Raw genomic sequence first — 18,824 nt, forward strand, 5'->3', positions numbered from 1 at the left:
CTCAGTTCTTTATTCTTTGGCTTTATTGGTTTAAGATTAAGATTACGATTTATTCTCATGTTTCTTTTCAAAATACCAATCATGTATGACCAACCAGGGCATTTTGATACGAAATCATATGGTTATCGGTGCTATTTCAGCATTTCCTGCTGGATTTTAGATAAGGTCTCTAGTAGAAACTCTCCACAATCAGGTTATCGAAAACTGCAAAACCAACCAAAGCAAAATACTTTTTGTTTTCTATATATATTTTTAGGTTTATATTTCTTTTATTACTTTCTTTTCGATTCTTCAACGCGTGAGGGACAAACGTTTGCTTATAAGATTCTGCATTTGTTTTAATTTATTTTGTACGTTTTAGACTACATTTCCAGTTACATTTTAGATGTTGCTTAGGCTACTTTTAAATATAATGCCGCCGCTATCAGTTGTGTCTATATATGTATGTTGAAGTTGTGTGCGCATGCGTGTGGGTTTGGGTTTGGGTTTGGGATGTAGTGTGAAAAATAAGTAATGTACAGATTATGGGTAAATCGTTATATTAGCTATATGAATAAATCTCAATCTATGTAAATACGTGTCTAAGTATGGAGCCACTATTGACCTTGGTCTTCCTTCCGCATCAAGTCGGTTTCAAATGTGAAAGTGGACGATTATAGCGTCAGTTGTTTGTGTGCTAGGACTCTACTAGATTTCCAAAATGCCGACCCAAGAAACTCTTCTGTTTATATGAACGTAAAAAAAACAAGGATGCAACATAATAAAACTTTATCAATAAATGTGAATTATTTAAAATTAATAACAAAAATGCTTCATTTTGATAAGGTCGGCCATGGCTAGCTTGTAATCGAGTGAGTTGTTCCATTGGAATACTTATTCTTTTGAAAAGAAAACCTATTTTGGTAAGAAAAGAATGGACCGCCTACTTTTGCGTCAACCAAGTCCTTCTTTCTAGAGTATTACCAAAAATAGTTTCATTAAATTTTCAATACAAGAATCAGTTATAATGCTTTGTAGAATTCTTTAAATTTAACTTTTATTTTATTTTACCGATTGGATTTTCTATTGTATTGGCTATATTTGTTTAATGAAAATATTTAAGAATAAAATATTCCTAATTTAGGTGGCAAAAATGTTGTGACCACGTACTCATTCCATCTTGGCAATCATTTTCTGTTTCCTAAGCAAAAAGTATCTTGCTAGGAGTTTGTGAGCTTCTCTGTTGAACATTTTTATCAGATTTCCTAATTACAATACAATATTTTTAAATATAAAATAGGATTCTGAATTTAGCTGTCTACTCACGGGCCGTCCTGAAATCGAGTTTTCTAGTTGGATACATAAGCTAAGGAGACGTAAATTAACCGCCTATATTGTTTGTATATAAAACCAAGTAGTTTACCAAAAGATATAGAATAAAATAAATTAAATTATGATTTAGTTTGGTAAGTAGATGAAAAAAGAAAACTGTTGCATCTGCTTATTGGTCCGAAAGTTGGGGACCCGCATTTTAAACCGATTGTAGAATTTCGGGAAGACCAAGGTTTGAATACGTAAACAAAATCTAAACAACTATCGCTTTGTGTATGTGTGTGTGGGCTTGAGAGTGTCATGCTGTTGTGTGAAATACTTTGAAAATCCTGATGGTTTTGTTTTACTAACTAACTGAGCGGTTTCCCTTGCGTTTTCTGTCGCTTGCTTTGGTGCGTCGTAAACTTTTTGCTTGATAATTGATGTGTAACATATTAAGACGTACTTTTCTATATGCTTAGGTCTACTATATCAATGTATGTATATATATTTATAGGTTTTATAGCGAAACTTAGCCGTAAAAGGATGCCTATAGATCCCGTATTCTTGCTTTGTGTGTGGGTGTGTGCGCGGTACAAACTAGGTTAACATTTGAAAAAAAAAATGTCTTAGATTATATATATGATGTACATATATGTTAGTTAAGTTCTTACGACTAGAAGCAAGAAAAAAAAAGGGTTTATGTAACACACACGCACACACACGCATCTCGTGCTATACATAAACGTGGCTGATTTCTGTTGATGGAATGCGTTGCTGATGTTCATGTGATTGCTGATGTTTCATTGTTTTCTGAATGATTGAGATGATGATGCGATGATGATGGCGGTGTTTAAGTGGATTGGCTTTGTACATTTCAAGTGAGTTTGGATCGAGATGATGATGATGATGAGGTGGTGGTGGTGGTGGTGTTGGCAGAATGATTACTCAATTTGTCGTTGCAGCTTTTGCAGCTACTGCAGTCGTCGCCGTGGCAGCAATAGTCTTGCTCTTGTTGTTGTTATTGTTGGCCAGCACCGCTGACTTGGAGTCAGGCTTCGTCTTTGCTGCCGTTGCCAATGCTGCTGCCGCGCCGCTTGCTGTTGCTGTTGTGGCGGCTGCTGTGGCGACTGCTGCTGTTGCCACTGCTGGCTGCGCCGCTGTTGAGAGCTTTGGCCCATTGAGGATATGGCTTTTGATGTGGCTCTGGAGAAGCTCCTGAGAATCGAAACAAAGTTGACATAGATCACAGGTAAAGCCGGGATCATTCAACTGATCGTCAGCCTTCTTACGCCGCTCACCCGTGGAATGCGTATGCGAATGCGAATTGGACGTGGTCGTTGTGGTGGACTCGCTCTCCGAAGAGGAGGCCGTCGACACCACATTCGGCTCGTCCTCCGCATCCCCCTCATCTAAATCATCGTCGTCCACCTCCTCGATGACATCCTCCGGATCGGGATCCGGATCGGCATCCTCATCGAACTCCTCTTCGATGATGTCCTCGATGGGAATCACACCATCGTCCTCCTCATCCGAGCTGGCCACGATCAGTGGTGGCATTTTTGACTTGCCATTCATTAGCGGTCGCACCGGCAATGCCACTGGCTCCGGCTCCTCAACATCGTCCTCCTCATCGTCATCTTCATCATCGTCGTCGCTTTCCACCTCGCCATCATCTTCGTCGTCGTCGTCCGTGCTGTAGATCTGCTCGACGAGATCATCGTCATCCTGGTTAAGATTTTCTTTGTGCTGCTTATGTGGCGGCAACAATTGAGCCGGCGGCTGCACACCCTCTTCGTCCTCGCCCTCGCCGCCATCTCCCTCCTCGTCCTCGTCGTCATCTTCACCCTCGCCATCCTCATCGTCCGTGTCGTCGTCTTCATCATCGCCCGTACCAGAGCTTTCCTCATCCTCGCCCGAGCTATCATCCTCATCCAGGTCATCGCTATCCTCTTCCATCTTCTCTGCAGCAGTTGTTGCTGCCGCTGCTCCTGCTCCTGCTGCTGCCACCTCACCTTTCTCCAGGGATTGCTCCTCAGTTTTTGCTGCCTCACCCAATGCTGTTGATGATGGCGCCGCCGCTGTGGTTGCATCTGCTGGCGCCGCCTCCATGGCCGTTGTCCTCTCTATGGCCGCCTTCGTGGCCACCGGCACTATGGCCTCCTCCTTGAGATGGTTATTGATGTGGTTCATCAGCTTCTCCTTGCGCGAGAGATACTCGCCGCACAGATCGCAGCCCCACTGGAAGGGGCAGAAGGGTCGGACCACCTTCGCGTCGGCCAGCTTGTGCTCGATCCACAGCTCCTTGGTGTCGAACTTCAGCTGACAGCGACGGCAGGTGAGGTGGTCGTCGACCACAATCACCGGCGGCTCCGGCAGATTGCTTACCTCGTGCTTGTGCAGCTCGTACATGTGGCGACGCAGATTGTTGTTACTGATGAAGGTGGAGGCGCAGTATTCACATTTCAGCTCACGTTTCCGCTTCATCGACTTGCTGCGGTTCCCGCTGCTGCTGTTGTTGTGGTTCATGCTGCTGCTGTTGCACGAGTTGTTGAGGCTCTGCTGCTGTTGCTGCTGCTGCTGGTTGGGCATCAGACCCACCGCATGCAGCTCGCGGAGGTGCAGCATCGAGTTGTTGTTGTTGTTGGTTGTATGATTGTTGTTGGTCAACTGTGTCGCTTCGCCGTCGATGGGGTTCTGCAAGGATTAAGTTGCCAGAAACACAGATACAGGCAGGATTTTGGGGGGATTGGGGGGAAAGAAAAGAGAGAAATACACATAGATTAGTACACATTCGGTTTGCAATGACGAGATGTTGATATCTGTTTTTTGCGACTGGTGCGGAGGCATCATCATCATCATCAGCACATCAAAAGTTGTTGGTGGCGCGACAGACGACGATCCTCGCCATCGTCCGTCGCCATCGTCCTCCTCGCTGCACAAGCCCAAAAACGCTCACCTGCTTGCTATCACCTCTGAAATGCCACTTGCGATGCACCTTGAGTGCGATCACCTGGGGGAACGTCTTTGCGCACAAATCGCACGCATACTCCCCGTTCTCGTTCTGCCGCTCCACCTGGAACTGGCCGGCATCCGCTGGCCCATCGTCGAACATCGCCGCCAGCGGATTGTCCACGTACAGCTCCTGCTCGTGCTTCTGGATGTGCTTGCTAAAGTGCTCCTGATCGGTGAAGCGAGCCCCGCAAATGGTGCAGGCCACCTCGGGTATGCGAATCTTTAGCGACGTGGCCGCCGTGACAACACTTCCCGAAGCCATTCCCGCCGCCACCGTTCCATTTCCATCGCTATTGGCCCGCTCCTCCAGCTGCTGCTGCTGCTGGTCATCGTCCTCCTCCTCGTCCTCGTCGTCGCCCGTCTTGTGCCGGAAAACGGTTCGTCTGGCCGGCTGGAGAGACGACTGCTGCTGCTGCAGCTGCGCATCCTGCTGCTGGTGGGCACCTGTCGATGTGATCGGCTTGCGGTTGCAGGTGGGCGTGTGGTTGTCATGCATCTGGCGGTCAAAGAAGACCTTGCGGCACAGCGAGCACTCGGCCGGGTCGGGTACTTGCGGATGCTTCTTGTAGCGATGCACCTATGGACGAAGAAAACGAAATGGTTATTGGTTATGCTGTTGCTGTTCCCCTCCCTTAAACCAATATAATCCAGCTGCTTTGCAACCCAACAAACTGGTTATTCCAAGCCTTACTTACCCATAGACTCTTGCGTCCGCTGTAGACGTTGCCGCAATCTTTGCAGGAATAATCGTTCGAGTCAAACTCGTCGTGCGAGTTGATGTGGATGGCCAGTTTCTTGTTGGTATTGAAGTTGGAGGGACAGTACTTGCACTGGTACCAGTACAGTGGCGTGCCCAGGACCTGACCCGAAGCAGAGGCAGCGGAGGCACTGGCCGCCAGGGTGGAGAGATCAGTGAGATCCGCTGCCGTGGGCTTGGCCTCGTCCATCAGCGAGTCATCGTCAATTTTGGAGGAAGTGGATGCCGATGCGGAGGCAGAGGCCAGCTTGTGGACACTGCGTTTGTGCTGCGCCAGCTCCAGCTCCGAACTGTAGACAATAGAGCAGACCTCGCACTCAAACTGTTTGATGATCATCTCGTCCTTGATCGCCCTACCATGCACCTTGAACAGATGCACCTTTAGGCCCTTCTCGTAGGCAAACTCCGCGTTGCACAGTTTGCATTTTATGAACTGCACATTCTGCACCTGATGGTCGGTGAGCATGTGGTAGCGATAGGACTTCTTCGAGCTGAAACGTCGCTGGCAGATGCGGCAGCGCATTCGCCGGAAGCGACGATCTGCCGCCTGGTCGAGACTTCGTCGGAAGACGGCCTGCTCCTGGGGCGTTTGGTTGGCCATTGCCGGTGGCACATTGGCCGGCGTTGCTGGCGCCGAAACCGATGCTGTTGCCCCCAGTCCCACCTCTGAATCTGCTGCTGGTGTTGCTGTTATGGTCAGCGATTTGGGTGTCATCCGATTGGCAGCCGCCAGAGCCGCATTCACTGCATTCGAGGCCGTGTAGTGGGAGCGCATATGATTGGACAGGCCGATGTTGTTGCTGAACACCGCATTGCAGATGGGGCACTCCTTCTGTTGGCTGGCCACGCCCACCAGGCTGCTGTTGTTGCTGCTGTCGTCCAGGCGCATCTTCTTGGCCACGCTGCCCGGCTCCTCCTCTTCGTCATCTGGAAACGGTAGGAAAGCGGGTGGGTTAGTCTGGCACTTGCAACGGTCTCGTAGTCGTAGACTAGAACCGAATTTAGTCTTAAGGCATACCAGCAAAGCGAAGCCTTTGATTTAAATGAATTTACAATGAGTGGACAATTTAAATGCAGTAGCGATGAGTTAAGTGATTTAGGGTCTTTAAACACATACTAATATCTTATCTGGGTTCGATATTTCAGTTGAGAACTGTGCCCGTGTAAAGATGTCTTAAAATATATTATCATATTAAGGGAAAATGTTAATAGTCAACAATTACCATCATAAATATGATGACTTATATTGTAAAGAAATTCGGGACAAGTTAAGCAATCACGGTTTCACTTTAAAGCTCAACCAATAAATATTATATGTTAAATATTCTACATAAATAAAAATAAAAATAATTATGAAAGATAGTTTTTACAAGAAATATGTATAAGGAACTTCAAAAGAAGCCTTTTTAGTATCACAAAGCAAATAATTTCTTCGAGAGCATCTCACAAATTCGCGTTCCAGTTTTTCAAGAGGTTCGACGAGATCTACTTGATTTTCAAGAATGTATAAAGTATAAAAGGGAAGAAACTAATTCAGCTATACGTTTTTAACAGTTTTAGTTTCAACAGTTTTCAACAATTTCAAATTACATTTCAACACAACGACAAAACCATAATTTACGAGATGAAATGGGAAACAGGCAGAGCGGGGACGTCTACAGTCTAAGCCTAATTACCGAGTGTCCCACCATTTGTTATCGACATCAGGTCCTTCATCACGTAGTCATAGCGACCCGTGTAGACGTTTGGCGTGCTGCCATCGGCCAACTTTACGGCATCCGCATTCACGATGTACTCGAAGCCGCCAGAGTGCCGGTTCTTGTCCACGCCGTGCACATTGATCATGTGCTCCCGCAGGTAGGAGATCCGGGGATAGCCCAGGCCGCATCGCACGCACTTGTAGGTCTCTGGCAGCTTGTTCGGATGCTTCGATTCCATGTGCCGCAGCACATTGTTGTAGTTGTTGTACTGCTGGCCGCAAATGGGGCAGACCTGCGGCATCCGGGAGAAGTACTGGGATTTGGGCGCGGACGCATCTCGATTCGCCGAGCTCTGCGCGGACGCTGAGGCGCTGGCCAACCCGCCGCCCCCGCCGCTGCCGCTGACGCTGCCACCAACCTGGGTAGCTCCCGCCAGTTTTGGTGTAGAAGTCAGCGGCGGAGCCGCACTGCTGCTACGCGACTCATCCGCCGAGGAGCCGACGCCAATGCCCAGGGCACCGAGCAGACTCCTCTTGCCCGGCGAATGCTCCATGCTGTTGCTCCTGGCCATGCCGCTGCCCGTGGTGGAGGCATTGTCGCTGCTCGCCCCGCCGCCACCCACGCCGCCCAGGTGATCCTGGTAGACGTGATCGAGGAATCGCTGGTGCGTCTCCAGCTTTGCATCGCACGTCATGCAGCGCAGCCGAACGATGCAGTCCATGTTGTTGTAGTGCCGCCGCCTGTCCACCGGATCGGCAAAGTCCAGTCCGCAGAAGCTGCACTGTATCGAGTTGTTGTCCTTGCGCTGGACATCCGCATGCTTGTCGTACACATGCGTTCGGAACTCGTGCTTTGTGCGGAATCCCTTGGGACAGAGCTTGCACTCGTACAGCTTGTTGACCAACAGCTCCTTGGCGCGCAGCTTCTCCGGCCGTTCGGAGCCACCGCCGGGAGTGACGGCTTCCCCGCCGCCGCTCACTGTCACCGTCGGACTGGTCATGGTCACTACCACACCCGCGCCGGCATCGGCCACCGCCACGACTCCTCCGATTGCTCCATCCTCGGCCACATCCTCGGTGACAGAGGGCACAACAACGGTCGTTGTCTTGCCACGCAGCGCATTCAAGACCCTAAAGAGATTGATGCAATTGCGCTTCTTCAGATGCGAGATGAACAGCGCCTTAGAGTCGTTCATCTTGAGGCAGTTGAAGCAAAGGTTGCGCGGCAGCAGCGGATACTTCTTGCGCACGTGCGCCATGAAGTTCTTGTACGTGCTGAAGTACTTGCTGCAGCAGCGGCAGGTCATCGTCTGGTATTGCTCCAGGAACTCGTCGTTCTGCTCGATAAACTCCACCTTGTCGCGGGTGAGCAGCGGTCGGTACTGTTCGGGATTATCGTAGTCATAGCCGCCGCCCTCACACTTGATGAACGCGTTCATCACCACCTGGCGGTACTTTTGCGTGGAGATATTCCCACCCGCCGCACCCGCCGCTCGGTTGGCCTCCGCAGTGGCCGCCGCAGCAGCTGCCCGTTGGATCTCCAAGGCGGCAGCCAAGGCGGGCGTTGGCTTCGTGATGGGAGTGTTGTGGGGCGAGTCTGTGGACAGCTGGAACAGATTCGGGTGCAGATTCCGTTCGTGACGACGGGCGTTGGCCCGGGTGGAGAACTGCAGACTGCAAGCCCGGCAGCTGGCCACCTTGGAGTCGCCGGCAGCTGCCACGTTGGCCACCGCGTTCGGCGGCAGCGAGGCTGCAACGGAAGAGGCATTCACGCCATGTTGCGCAGTGTAGTCGTAGTCCGAAGCCTGTAGGGGGTACAAATAAAAAATATATATTAATATCGGGATGACAGAGACAAAATTTCGCTGTAAGTCTGTTATGGCTTTAAAACCCTTCGTAAAGGCTAATAAAACAGTTTCATAATATACCCTATCGAAAAAAAAAAACTTCATGTAAGTTTCCTAACTGACATTTGAAACAAGCTTCTCAAGAACTCGCGGACTATTATATTTAAAATGTAATGCTGATTGGATCAGAAGAATCTTCAATACTTTGAATATTATTAGCTTTTATAGCAATTTAATTTGTAATGTTATTCAATCCCTAAAAAACTTGTTTACATACATACATTTTATACATGCTACTCAAGAATTTGGGTATTAATATATTTAAAGGAAATTGATAATTGAATTAATATTATAAGCTTATATATAAAAACAACTTGTAATCATATAATTTCTTGATGAAATAGAACCTTTCCAATACAATATACCACCCTATAAATGGTATTTCGTGATGACTCACCGTCAGCGGCACATCGCCCTCGTGCTCGGATCGCTCTAGGAACATTGTGGGATCGACCATGTCATCGGACTCGTCTATTGACTTCATCTGGTAGTCGTCATCCGTGTCAATGGGCTCATCTTTGATGGGAATCGCAGGCAGTGGCTGCAGGGTATCCAACATTCAACCAAAAACGAGAGAACAAACAGTGCCAGACGAAACGAAAATTAGTTAAAATCGAATATAGCACATCTCATTCGTATATAGCAAAATGGTACAGTAAATCAATAACATCAATCATGGACGCTGCAGTGCGTCCATTGATACCCGTTAGCCAGAGAGCTATGGTCGAGTTGGTATTATACATAATATTGCAAAACCGGCATAAGCAAGACTAAACCCAGACGGACATTTGGTGATTTCGCATAATTTCGCATTCGGGATAACAGGTAGAAGAGCGCTGTACAGGATTAGGATGGGGGGTTCGTTCACGCTTCGAATGCACGATACAATTACATTATAGGAGTAGCGTCTGAAAAAGCGCAGCTGCTGGGCGGCGCTCTGCAGCGTCACCGGCATAAGCAGCGGAGCCGTGGACACAGATGCGGATGCAGATGCAGTTGCAGATGCGCCTGCAGAGACAGAGGCCGTGGCTGAAACGACGTTGCCCGGCGGATTGGACGTGGACGTCGCTGTGGCAAGACCACCAGCCGCCTGCTGTTGTTGGACGTGACCGCTGCTGCTGCAGCTTTGGCTGAAATCAAGCGGCAGCGACAGCGACAAGCTCTCCATTCCACCCACACCAGACATCCCGGGCAGCAGTTCAGCAGCACCACCTGGCGGAGCAATCAATACGGGAGCCACTGGTGGCAATGGCGGCAATGGTGGCACTGCTATATCCAAGGGCATAAACAGCTTCGGTTTGAATTTGCGCAACGATGGAGCCGGATTTGCCACCGGAACTGGACGCTGTGGACGATATTGCCGCTGGCGTCTATGCTGCTGTTGATGATGGTGCTGCTGTTGCTGCTGGTGATGATGATGTGGCAACATTTGCTTGCCCCGCTGCTGATGTTGTTGCTGCTGCTGCTGCTGCTGTTGCTGGTGGTGGTGATGATGGTATCTGCGATATTGGTGAGATTGCTGGCGCTGCTGATGCTGCTGCTCCCGCTGCTGGGATGCAGATGTGGTGGCTGTGGACGTGGACGTGGAGGAGCAGCTTGCCGCCGCCGCTGCCGATGCTGGCACCTGCAAAAGAAGGGTCTGCAGCGATTGCTGCGCGCTGCTGGTCGTCGCAGTCATTCTGGCCGGTGGTTGCAGCTGCAACTGCTGCAATTGATGCTGTGGCAGCTGCTGCGGTTTAGGACTCACATAGACTGTTAGGGATTTGCGTTTCTTCAGCGAGTGTATGCCATCCAAAATGTTGGCGGCCGTCGCTGTGGCCGTTGGCGTCGCCTTCTCCGCTTCGAGCTCATTCTCCGATGGCTGTTGCTGCTGCTGATGCTGCTGCAGGTGATCGTAGGAGGAGCCCCCTCCGCTTCCTCCCCCTCCATTCTCCGCACTGTTCAGGTCCAGGTAGTTGAGGAGCTTGCTCTTGTTGACATCCAGCCACTGGCGCTGCTTCGTCTGCGAGCTGAAGCAGCGGTTCTTGAAGCTCTGCCATGAGTTCAGGTAGCTGATGCAGGCGTGGCAAATCTGCAGCGACAGCCGATCCTGCGGTGTAATCTGAAAGTAGATGTGCAAAAATCGAATTAAATATTTTGTTTGTATGACAAATTATTCTATATTACAAGATTTAAGACCCTTTAATTACTGTATGCCTGGATTTATGCCTGTCCCTTTAAATATTAGCAACATGAATCTGAAGAATTCGCGACTGGATTTCTTTGCTATTGCAGAAGCGAGAAAAATGCTTGACCAGCAAAATCCTTAAAATTCTTTATGATTTAATTAGTAATAGAAAATAAATCTTTTACATAAATTGCGGTATTAGTGATATCCCTACTAGATGAAAAGATTAGTATAGATTTAGCCAGGATAGCTGATTAAAAATAATAATAACAACTAACAATTACATTGTTTTTGTGGGTTCATAAACCTTTATGTAGTGGAAAATTGGTTATCTAAAGTCGAAATATACCGGGCTGTTTGCCCACTCTTTCGGTTTTTGGACTGTTTATTGGAGTTTTGGGGGGACAACAGTGGAGTTTGTGTGTCCAGCGATGCGGAGAATGCAGGCAGTGGTCCCCCGCTCGCAACTATCCCATTAATGTCAATGACCTGCTTATAATTATATGCAATACTGCCGCAGCATCCCATACCACCCACCTCGTCACCTTGCCAATCCACCCCACCCCACCACTAGAAACACAGAATACTGCGCAAATCATATGAAATGTCCTGCTGGCTGATAACAGTGTGTGCGCATGTTTGTTTGTGTACGACTGTGTGTATCGTTTGAATTGCCAGCCTATGTAAGCCCGCCCTTCTTTATATATGCATGTACGCACGTACGTAGGTATGTACGTACTTATGTATGCCCGTCCTGTCCCAAGCACACGGGTCGATTTAGCCAGGAGCACGGGCTCAAAACATTTCGACCGCCACCAAATCTATTAAATCTCAATTATCAAAGCCGCGGGTGAAGCAGCTTTATCGTAACCGTTTATCCAAGCATTTGGCTGTATCTCAGTTGTGGCCAGCGGATACATTGCAGCATGGTCAAAACTAGCTGGATTTGCTGATCAAACTACAAAGTTAACAACCTTATACACTGTATATACTTGTAACATACATGGTATAAGCATATGTATTCACACTAATAGAAATTAATGTTGCCCATTGGTACCCGATTCTAGATCCATTGAAATTAGCATGCTAACATATACTTAACTTGCTATATCACATCTTAAAGAAGGTTCATGGTTTTTACATTTCAAAAATTGTGTAATTAATAACCAATATCATAGGTATCCGAATAATATTCCATTGAAAAATAGCATATAAAAACATGTTACGCATTTGGTAAAACATTTGGAAATAAGTTGCTTTGCTTAAGTTTCTATGCCCTTGAAATGCTCCCGAGGGAGCATTTGTTTTTGATTATTCCTATGGGAGCTATAGGATATAGTTGTCCGATACTACTTGCAATAGAAATAAGACTTTTGGGAACGTTTCATTTTAAAACTGAGAGACTAGTTTGCGTAGAAACTGACAGACGGACTCGTCTTGTGATGCTGATCAAGAATATATATATACTTTATGGGGTCGGAAACGTCTCTTGCAAACTTCAGAGTGAAATCATTATACCCTTTGCAGGGGTAAGAAAAATCACATGCCCTATCACAAAATTAAGATATATTTCAGTTCACACGGAACATAAACAAAGTCTGAAAACGCACTTTGGAGCTTCGGATCAATTTTTTGATAAGATCCTCCCAATGACCATGTACATACATACATAAAAATTCTTTATAAGTGATTTTAAAAAAAATTAATAATGATCTTGAAGGTCAAAAACTCTCTCTTCATGATATCCTAATAAACATGATTATATTCAACATATAAATATAGCAACTGATTTTTGGACCAATAAGTGGGCACTATGTATTACTAATCCCATCCGATCGCTGGCTTACAAAACACGGCTTGAAAGTAGCTACTTCGTCAGCTCTGCTCCCGTTTTCATCACTTAAGTTGAATATCGATAGGAAGAACGGCGAGAATTAGCAATCAAAGAGGCGAATAGAAGTGATCAAAACAAACGATGAAAATGTTTTGTTTTGCATTTGTCTTTTCGACTTGAGAGCTATGTGTGTGCATGCATGTTTGTTTATGTGTGTGTGTTGCTGCTTGCGTGTGTGCTAGTGTGTTTAATTTAATAATCGAAGTCTCCTACTTGTTGTTGTTGTTGTTGTTGCTGGCTGCAGTTACATTGTTGTGCTATTGTAATTGAAACCCCAGGATGTTAAAGCCCGGCGGGTCCTTAAAGAACACACACACGCCCACATGGACAAACACACAAGTGCCCGCCTCCAATGTTGGTCCATATACATATATATGGATACATATACATATATGTACGGCCGTATCCTTATGTACAATCCATATCCCACACTCCAAGTGCAGGATTTCGAGGGTCCAACTCCGATTCCCATCTCCATTGCGTTTCGATAATATGTTGTTCATTCACCTCCCCCAAACCAAAGCGTTTCCGTCATGGCCGCCATCTTTTCCCGGTGCAATTGCATAAAGGATACAGGACACAAGGATATTCATGTTCCGCGGCCTGCACTTGAATGCGTCAGCATTGGAACCCCATTGGGGGGTTTGGGTCTTATCCATCCGCACACATTATAGATAATACGCAATAAGGTGAGATTTTAGAAAGTCGCAAATTGAAGGGCAGGAGATAGGTAAATACATACTGTACATGGTATATAAGGCTGAAAGACTTGTGGCAGCTGCAGATTCCACCAGCTGCCGCCTTCGTTTTCCGCTGGCCAGGCCACCAGGTGCAATAATCACCAGCCATGGACCATTCCCATACCCATTCCCACTCCCGTTCCCATTCCGTCTCCCCGCTGCCTCTGCTCCTTCGTGGAACAAGTTCTTCTCCTTTTTGTGTCCTTATTCGTTCCAAGCCCATGCTGTTCGCATATATATATAAATAAATTGTGTTTGTGTGTGTGTGTGTGTGTGTGGGCAAGAGAGAGAGCATCCTGCCCTGTCAGTTCCAGGCACAAAGTACTGAAGACGTAGAAATAACCAAAAAGTAACCCTCATATTTAGCAGACCGGAGATCTTGAGAGCAGCAGGAGCAGGAGCAGGACAAAGAGGAGCGGCAATCGGAGTTCCTTTGAAATATTGAATTTCGTCGCAGGCAGAACAAAATAAAAACACAAGTGCAACAGGGTCCACCCTAGGACTTCCAAACAGCTGTTATCGTTTAAGCGGAGATCAATGCGAGTTATCGATTAAGCGGCAAGTTGAAGGGGGGCGCCAAGGGGTTATAAATACATATCAACAAAGATGCTTTTAAGTTGCAATCCAGCAACAAAATTTGTTTTTAATTTTGACTAGGCAGAGTTACTTTAAAATAGTTTAAAGGATTGAAAAAATCTTTCGATTAGAGTTTATGATATTCATAAAAACGTTATAACACTCCATCCTTAAGATAATAGTCCTCTATTTATCAGGATGACTTTTGGTTAAAGACATTTTTCATTTAGGACATTAGTTCCTATCATTCTTGAGTCCACTTCTATTATCTTAAAGTTGATTTAACATATCCCCTATATCCCCTAAGTTTTTATACATATTTATTTATCTATACAATTCCCTTATCGCAATCATTGTAGTTCCGACCGGCACTTGGTACATACATTATATATTATATTTGATCATCTTGTTTGCAAAATCTTTTCCCTTTTCGGATGAACAGCGACGCATCCTTGGACATTTCTGTATCCCTAAAGTGTGTATCCTTGTGCACACGAAATCCCTGGCTACCTATTCCATCCAGCCCTCGTCCGCCATCTTGGATGAGCCAGAGTGGAAATGTTGCGGATGCTTCGGCTGCTTCTCTCTGTTCCGTTGTGGGCTTCCTCCCTGCCCTGCCCTGCCCTGCTCCTCCCTGTCCTGTCCTCCTGCTCCTCCCCTCTTCCAATCCCTCTTTTATCGGCTTGTCATCTCGTCACGTCGCTTCACCATCGTCGTCGTCGTCGCATTTTTTGGCCAAGGGGAGAAAGTTAGTCCACCTGGGGACCCAAGAGCCACAAAATGGAGACGACGACGACGCTGCTGGCTGTTGTTGCTGGAAATTCGATGCGGGCCAAAAGGAAGGAGCCGACCAAAGAAGAAGAAGCAGCAGCAGAAAGGCAAAAGGCACAAATATATCGACATCCCACCAGGTAATCTGGTGTGCCTGTGCCCAAGGTGAAACCACTCGAATTTTGTGCCCGGTTTTGGGTCTCCGCCGCTGTCCGCCTGCTGTTTTCCCGCTGTCCGCCAACCCCTGCTCCTCCTCTACCCAAAACCATGCCCATGCCCATGCCCATGCCGATGCCCATACCCATGTCCATTCCCATACCCATTCCCATGCCCATTCCCATACCCATTCCCGTTTCCCGGTCTCTTTTGCCTGTGTCTTTGTCTTCTACCTCCGCCTGTGTGTGCGTCCCTCTATGGATGTGTGCGTGTATGCGAGCATGTGGTCCGCCTCCAGATAACGAGAACGGAGCAAGAGGAAGAGCAAGAGCAAGAGAAGCAGTCGAGCTAGCGATGACGCCAACCAGTGTGTTGTTGTTGTTGTATATGGTCGGTTGGCTGGTTGGTGTACAACACACAGCCACGTTTATGTATATGTATACACCTCTGTCGGAGGCAACTGGCGCGCCAGAGTGTGTGTGTGTGCAGAGCAATTGCCATGAAATCGAATCGAAGCCCAGGGAAAGAACAGAGAACCGAGAATCGAGGAGAACCGAACCGAGCACCATTAGACCCAGACGACGGCGACGACCATTGGGGGCACCAATCGCACGCAGCGGCGGCGTGGCGGATATGGGATACTGGGATATATGTACACATAGATGCCGGGGGAGCTCGACAGGAAAACAGGAAAACAAAAAACATACAGAGCCCAGAAAGAATCAATAAACGAAGCTAGCGAAGCCGCATGGGGGAGCACAGTCCAAGTCCTCCTCCGCCGCCGTCTCCACCTCTCCCACTTCCACTTCCACTTCCACTTCCTCTTCCATGTCCTCCTCCTCGTCGTCCTCCTCCTCTTCCTGTTCCCAAAAGGATGCGCGCGCGCAAAGAGAGAGCGGAGCAGAGAGCAACTGCTGCCCTCCAAGCGAAACTCCTTGAAAAACGGTACAGGCCAAAGCAAAATGGATGTGTAATTGACCTGGGTCTTTGGGTTTTCGGTTTCGGTTTTTGGGTTTTCTGGCCTGGAATCTCTGAATCTCAATCTGAATCTCTGTTGCCCGCCGCACACGCATACACTCACACACGCTGAAGCGTATGCACACATACAAGGGCAAAGACGACGACGGCGCGCTCATCGGACTTTATGCTTTGTGCTGGCCATTCGCAGCTGCTCTCGCCCGCTGGGAAGAGGCGAACGAGAAGAGGAGCAGGAGGAGGAGGAGGAGCAGGAGGAGGAGGCGGAGGAGTAGGAGGAGCAAGCGGAGCAGGCAGTAGATTTTTGGAAAGGAAGCAGGATCAGTTCTAACCTCAAAGCGGGAAGGCAGCCAGCCAATGGAAAGGAATAGAATCGAATCGAATCGAATGGAAGGAAACGGAATGGAATGAAAGGAGAAGGAGGAGGAGCAGCAAAAGTGGAGAGTTCAAGTTTGATTATGAGCAAAAGATTGCGGTCGTGATTGGATTACAACCAGGCAACGCCACCGCCACTGCTACTCCTCCTCTTCCATTCCCACTGCATCGTGACTTGGCAGTGGAAACACTGGAAACCCAAAAAGCGGACCATGCGGCTGGCCACACACCCATACTCGCGCACACAGCGAAGAGCCAGAAGTGGAAGAGGAGGAGGAGAAGATGGAGGAGATGGCGGTGAAGGAGGAGGCGGGGTTCGGTTTGGCTGGTTCGTTTCGTTCGTTTTCAGTTTTCCCCCCCCCAGCTCTTCCTCTTGTTTTTTGGTGGCCATCATCATCATCTGCTGGTGCTTGCACAATCCAACGTCACTGCCTCTGCCCCGGGGGCCCACATTGGCTACACTTCATCGTCATCGTCATCGGCCAGCGTCATCCGTAACCTCACTTTTCAGGCCTCCAAAGAGCTTGCCGTCCAACGGGTGTGGCCACCGCCTCATCCTTCCAACTGGCCAACTGGATGTGTGTATAACTGTTAATGATGTCCAACCACCGGAGTGCCCAAGAGAGCGTCCGTCCAGAGAGAGAGCGCCGCCGGACGCTCGGGGAATCGCAATCGGAATGGGAATGGGAATGGAAATGCCCGGGATGACGACACAACCGGATGGATGGATGGATGGATGGTTGGATGGATGGATGGATTATGTATACCCCATGGGAACGAGCGCACTCACCTTGATGCCGACGCAGTTGTGGATCTTGGTGGACAGCGGCTCCTTGTCCGCCGCATAGCTATTGATGATCGAGATGCATTCGGTTTGTGGGGCGATGCACAGGCGACAGCAGTTTTGTCGCGCCGACCGCTCGCCTTTGGTTGCAGCTGGTGTGGCGCCAGTTGCTTCAGGGGATGCGGTTCCAGTTACAGTGCCCGCTCCCGTTCCAGTTCCCGTTCCAGGCGTTGCTGTGGCCTCCAGTGTTGCTGCTGCTGCTGCCGTTGTTGTTGTTGCTGCTGCTGTTGCCGTCGTTGCCGCCGCAGCGTCGCACATTTTGTCGCTTTGTATTTCGCTAGTCGCCTCCTCTTTCGCTTCTTGCTTCTTTTGTTTTTTTTGCACGTTTTCACTTTTGTTTCGGTCTGCGTCCGTTCGCAATCGTTCCACACACCATCCACCACTATCCGCTCTCAGTCGCCGTCGACCACGCCGCCCGCGTCACCCACTTTCCGCACATTGTTCGCACTTGGTTCGCTCGCCCGATCCTGTCCAGGGCCTCGCTTTGCCTTGCTTTTCCACTCTTTTCTTTCCGCTTCTACTCTCTGCCTTCGCTTTCGTTTGGTGTGGGGCTTGGGCTTGGGTTTGTTTGGAACGAGGTGTCGCACTGGAAAAAAATTGAACTGCGGATACTGCGGATCTGCGACGTGCTCCGCCGGGGCTGGAAAACAGTTTTGATTGTAATTGTATGGTGGTAAGCAGTGCGAGGCGTCGGAGGCAGTGTGACCTGCCTAGAGGAAAATACTTTTAATACCAGATTAGTTTTTTGGATTATATCGAAGTTATATCGAAAGTATCGACGCCACATGCACTAACGCCATATTCGCACTGCAGATTCTGCGCACTTTTAACGATCTCACTCCAGTTTCCTAGCAATTTTCACCAAAGTCTTGCTTTTTGCACTCAACTTGCTGCGCACTCTAAGCCGTCGTACAAGAAACACTCACTTCAGTTCTTGCTCACCACACAAATGTCACTCAAATGTTATCTTTTAACAGAACCAGCTAGAGGATTTGATTTTAGCGGGTCTGGTAAACAGGCTGAAAAAATGTATCGTGCGTCAAGTATCGATATCAATTTGTTATCAAAACTGCCAAATATTTCAAAAATATCACAAAACAACTTTCAACAAAACATTTAATTTCATTTATTTATTTTACCTTTTATAAAAATAATAAGCCATGTGGTGGAACTTTAAAATATACATAAGAGTAATATATTCCGACAGTTTAAGGAAATCGGCTGACAGTTTAAAAGAGTCTTATGCCTTTTAAGCATTTAATATATTTTAGGTTACATTAATTTAATGAGTCAAACGTTTTAGTATTAATATTCAACATGGTATTTATCAGTATAATAAATACCCATCGCAAGAATAAAAATATATTCTGGGGGGTATTTTTCTAATGCGTCGGACTGGTCCCACTGTAAAAGTAGCAGTTTCCGAGTGCGATGTTTGATGTTCGACATATATCGATATTTTAACAGTCACTGGAAAATACTGTTGTTTAATAACTATGTGAATATTTCAATTTTTAAAGACAGGAAAAAGTTATGGTGTCAGTGAATTCAACCTTGCTTAACGTATTTAAAAGGTAATGTAAGCTAAATAAGAAAGGTGTTAACATGCTATCGATATTTTTGTTCCAGAAATTGTAGAAATTGCAGGTCATTTTTTT

General features: G+C 47.5%; 1 protein-coding gene across 4 annotated transcripts; it reads right to left on the reverse strand.

Moving 5' to 3' along the window:
• Window positions 1–245: 245 nt before the first annotated feature.
• LOC119558271 (zinc finger protein hangover) lies at window positions 246–17,830 on the reverse strand. 4 transcript variants are annotated; one of them, XM_037871645.1, is made up of 8 exons: window positions 17,113–17,830; window positions 10,416–10,769; window positions 9,066–9,209; window positions 6,751–8,566; window positions 5,001–5,989; window positions 4,250–4,882; window positions 2,592–3,987; window positions 246–2,508 (listed from the first exon to the last, which is right to left on the reverse strand). In XM_037871645.1, the coding sequence occupies exons 1-8, from the start codon at window positions 17,422–17,424 to the stop codon at window positions 2,342–2,344; spliced, it is 5,811 nt and encodes a 1,936-aa protein (XP_037727573.1). In that variant the 5' UTR covers window positions 17,425–17,830; the 3' UTR covers window positions 246–2,341. The 4 variants fall into 4 exon arrangements, with proteins under 4 accessions (XP_037727573.1, XP_037727572.1, XP_037727571.1 ...); XM_037871644.1 differs by having other exon boundaries at window positions 6,739–8,566; XM_037871643.1 differs by having other exon boundaries at window positions 246–3,987.
• Between the last annotated feature and the right edge of the window lie 994 nt (window positions 17,831–18,824).

The sequence above is a fragment of the Drosophila subpulchrella genome, chromosome X (assembly GCF_014743375.2).
Source record: "Drosophila subpulchrella strain 33 F10 #4 breed RU33 chromosome X, RU_Dsub_v1.1 Primary Assembly, whole genome shotgun sequence".
Lineage (NCBI taxonomy): Eukaryota > Metazoa > Arthropoda > Insecta > Diptera > Drosophilidae > Drosophila > Drosophila subpulchrella.

What these genes read in the sequence shown, in the direction of transcription:
- LOC119558271 (XM_037871642.1), bottom strand. Translation starts at nt 17,424, where the DNA reads ATGTGCGACGCTGCGGCGGCAACGACGGCAACAGCAGCAGCAACAACA. An exon ending in ACAACTGCGTCGGCATCAAG is followed by an intron (nt 10,770 to 17,112) that starts GTGAGTGCGCTC and finishes ATCTACTTTCAG; the next exon opens with ATTACACCGCAGGATCGGCT. An exon ending in TCAGAGGTGATAGCAAGCAG is followed by an intron (nt 3,988 to 4,249) that starts GTGAGCGTTTTT and finishes TAATCCTTGCAG; the next exon opens with AACCCCATCGACGGCGAAGC.